The sequence below is a fragment of the Penaeus monodon genome, chromosome 24, assembly GCF_015228065.2.
Source record: "Penaeus monodon isolate SGIC_2016 chromosome 24, NSTDA_Pmon_1, whole genome shotgun sequence".
NCBI lineage: Eukaryota > Metazoa > Arthropoda > Malacostraca > Decapoda > Penaeidae > Penaeus > Penaeus monodon.
In genome coordinates, this window is record NC_051409.1 from 25766307 (window position 1) to 25768989 (window position 2683).

At 39.6% G+C, this 2683-nt stretch overlaps 1 protein-coding gene across 1 annotated transcript in view; it reads left to right on the plus strand.

Annotated features, from left to right (window-relative positions):
• The window catches only part of LOC119588682 (regucalcin-like), a 4898-nt gene extending 4169 nt beyond the window's left edge, over window positions 1–729 (plus strand). The window contains 2 exon segments of the mRNA XM_037937318.1: window positions 303–353; window positions 355–729. Coding sequence (XP_037793246.1) covers window positions 303–353; window positions 355–567 — 264 coding nt within the window. The 3' untranslated portion in view covers window positions 568–729.
• Window positions 730–2683: the final 1954 nt, after the last annotated feature.

Below are 2683 nucleotides of genomic sequence, written 5' to 3' on the forward strand. Positions count from 1 at the left end.
GGTCTCACACAAATACGAGCATATAAAGACCAACTTTGCCGTACAACAGGTAAATCCATACCTATATATTTATTTATCAGTATGTATACTTGTGTGTATATAGACACGCACTTATACCAGTGGATTTATTCTAGCTTTTGACATAAGTTCTATTCACTTAAATCATCTTTACCCGTAGCGAAATTCTAGCACAGCCTAAACCTACTTAATTGGCTTAAATCATCCTTACCAACAGCGAAATTCTGTCACATTCTCAATCCATTTCTGAGCCTCGTTCCGCCCCTCTCCCGCCCTTCCTTCAGGTGATCTGCGTCGACCCCAACGCCGGCAAGATCCTTCGCACGGTGGAGCTCCCCGCTCCAGCTCACCACGTCCGTGTGCTGGGGCGGCCCCGACTACAGCACCCTCTTCGTCACCTCTGCGCAGACCGGCCTGACGGAGGAACAGCTGGCTGCTGAACCGAGAGAGGGAGGAACTTTCGCCATCACGGGTCTGGGAGTGAAAGGTGTTCCTCCTACCAAGTTCAAGGCTGATATGAATCTGCTGAGAGCGAAAATTGCCAAATAAATGGGATGGATTTTAACTACTTGCGTGCAAGTCAGTTTATAAATATATATTTGTTTTGCTTCTGCCAACCAACGTTTTATTTAGAATGAATGGTATGTTGAGGTATCTGAAATATGTATAAAAACTTGTAAACAGTTGTAAAATGAATTGTTTGTTGAGGACTATAAGAGTTTCATTAACACCATTACTTTTTCTTAAACGTTATTCGTAAATGAAGAAAAGAATTTATAGCTGGAAAAGTCGTATGTAAGAGCAGTTCAGGTGATCCCTAAGTCGGAACAATGTAGGCCCAAGTCTGGAGATGGGGACAGTCGGTTACTAGCTCAGCGGGGGACTTTTTCTAAACATTAATGAGAAATCAACAGGTTATGGCAGTTCTAAATAACTGATTGAGTAGTGACCCCCATTAGTTAAATGAGTGTAAGCTACGTTGAAATTCAATGTAGCCTGAATCTTTGATGAGGTCAAACAATAAAAAGTAATGGTATGGTGCCTAATATTTAACCCTGAATATTGATTTGATAAAGATATAACTCATAGTGTCTAGTAACATTGTGAATGTTTATTCACGAGTTACATGCAGAAACAATGTATCCATTTTCTTCCTAATATCAAGTGAAAGTGGAAGGGGACAGCACTTTTACACAGGGGTTAGGCAGTACTGCTGTAATCGCTTCCTTGAATCGTTTAATACATAAGTGCCGTAGCTCATTAATTAAGCAGTTTTCTGAAATTACTGGTATAACTGTGTTCCTCAGTGTCCTTTATGTTTAGCACCGCCATACGTTCCCCAGTCCGCGTGTTCCTAGTCCCTACGCTGTTTACAGAGGGACCTCATTCACTGATGTCTATGGGATCAGGTGAAGAATAAAATCAGTGGACCATCAATAAACTTCACGTCCTTTCACCGTGAATATTTGTTCCTTGAGTGCGTATGAAGAAATGATGTGTGGAATAAACAAATATAATGATTTATCTTTTAAAAAAGTTATAATTCTAAAATGAAAAACAAACCATCTAAAAAAACAACTTAGATGACTAAGGTTTCTAAAAAACATTCTTTGATCTTATGACTTCTCATTTATCAACTTCCCCTGAACGTAAATATCCATTGATTACTCTACTCTTGCTGAAATAAGAAGTTCGTCAACTTACTCACCCTTACCGTTTCGCTAAACCAGGGATTCGGGTACTCGGGTACTCGGCAATTCAACAATAACTCCACATTTTTGTTCCAATGATTATTGTAACGTTAATCCCTAATAATTGTCTTTATTAGTATAAATCATTCGACATTCCACCTCCGTCTATATCATACTTTGTTTTGCATCTTACTATTCTACGATCCTCTTTACATCTATGGCCTCTAACGGACCTGCCAGCTACGGGAGTTTTTGGACGCAAGTTGAGCAGTGGGACACTTCTCTTCCCTTTGGAACTCCTCCCATTCACACTTCACTTTGTCCCAGACTTAGTTTATCTACATTAACTCCATCGTTTCTATTGTCCGCGGTGTTAGCAAATGTGTTAACCTATACTAACTAAACATTCCCCTTCTTTTACCGTGGTTTATTAAAGTATTTGTTAATTGAGCAATTTCTCCGACTATGAAGGGTGTAAGCTAACGAAAACCGTGGAAATCGCATTAATTTAAAGCCAGCGAAACCTGCATTCATAAAACATTACCATTTTTAATTTAATAGAAGCGAACACACCCCTTTTAAGTTGTTTTCCAAAACTATTTGTTTGCGAGGACCTGCTAAATAAATGCCATAGAACATGGGTGTAAGGCTAAACAATAATAAATTTTCTCACACAGCCGCAGTTTTTCCCCGCAGATAAGATATCTAGCTTTCCATAACTGTAAAAGCATTCTCAGAACGGTCGTGCAGTCACCAACAGCGCGCCATAAATATTGTGGGTTCCACCGCGTTCCTCCCTTGACACGCCATCCAGCAAGTGCGACAGAAATCTATATTACGTGAAAAAATATAATAATTTGGACATTGTAATGACATCAACCGCAATTGGCATCAACCACAAAGATTTCTGCATTACGTAACTAACTTGGTGACATACTTTCCTGCTTTCAAGAACATAGTGATGCTCCTGTGCT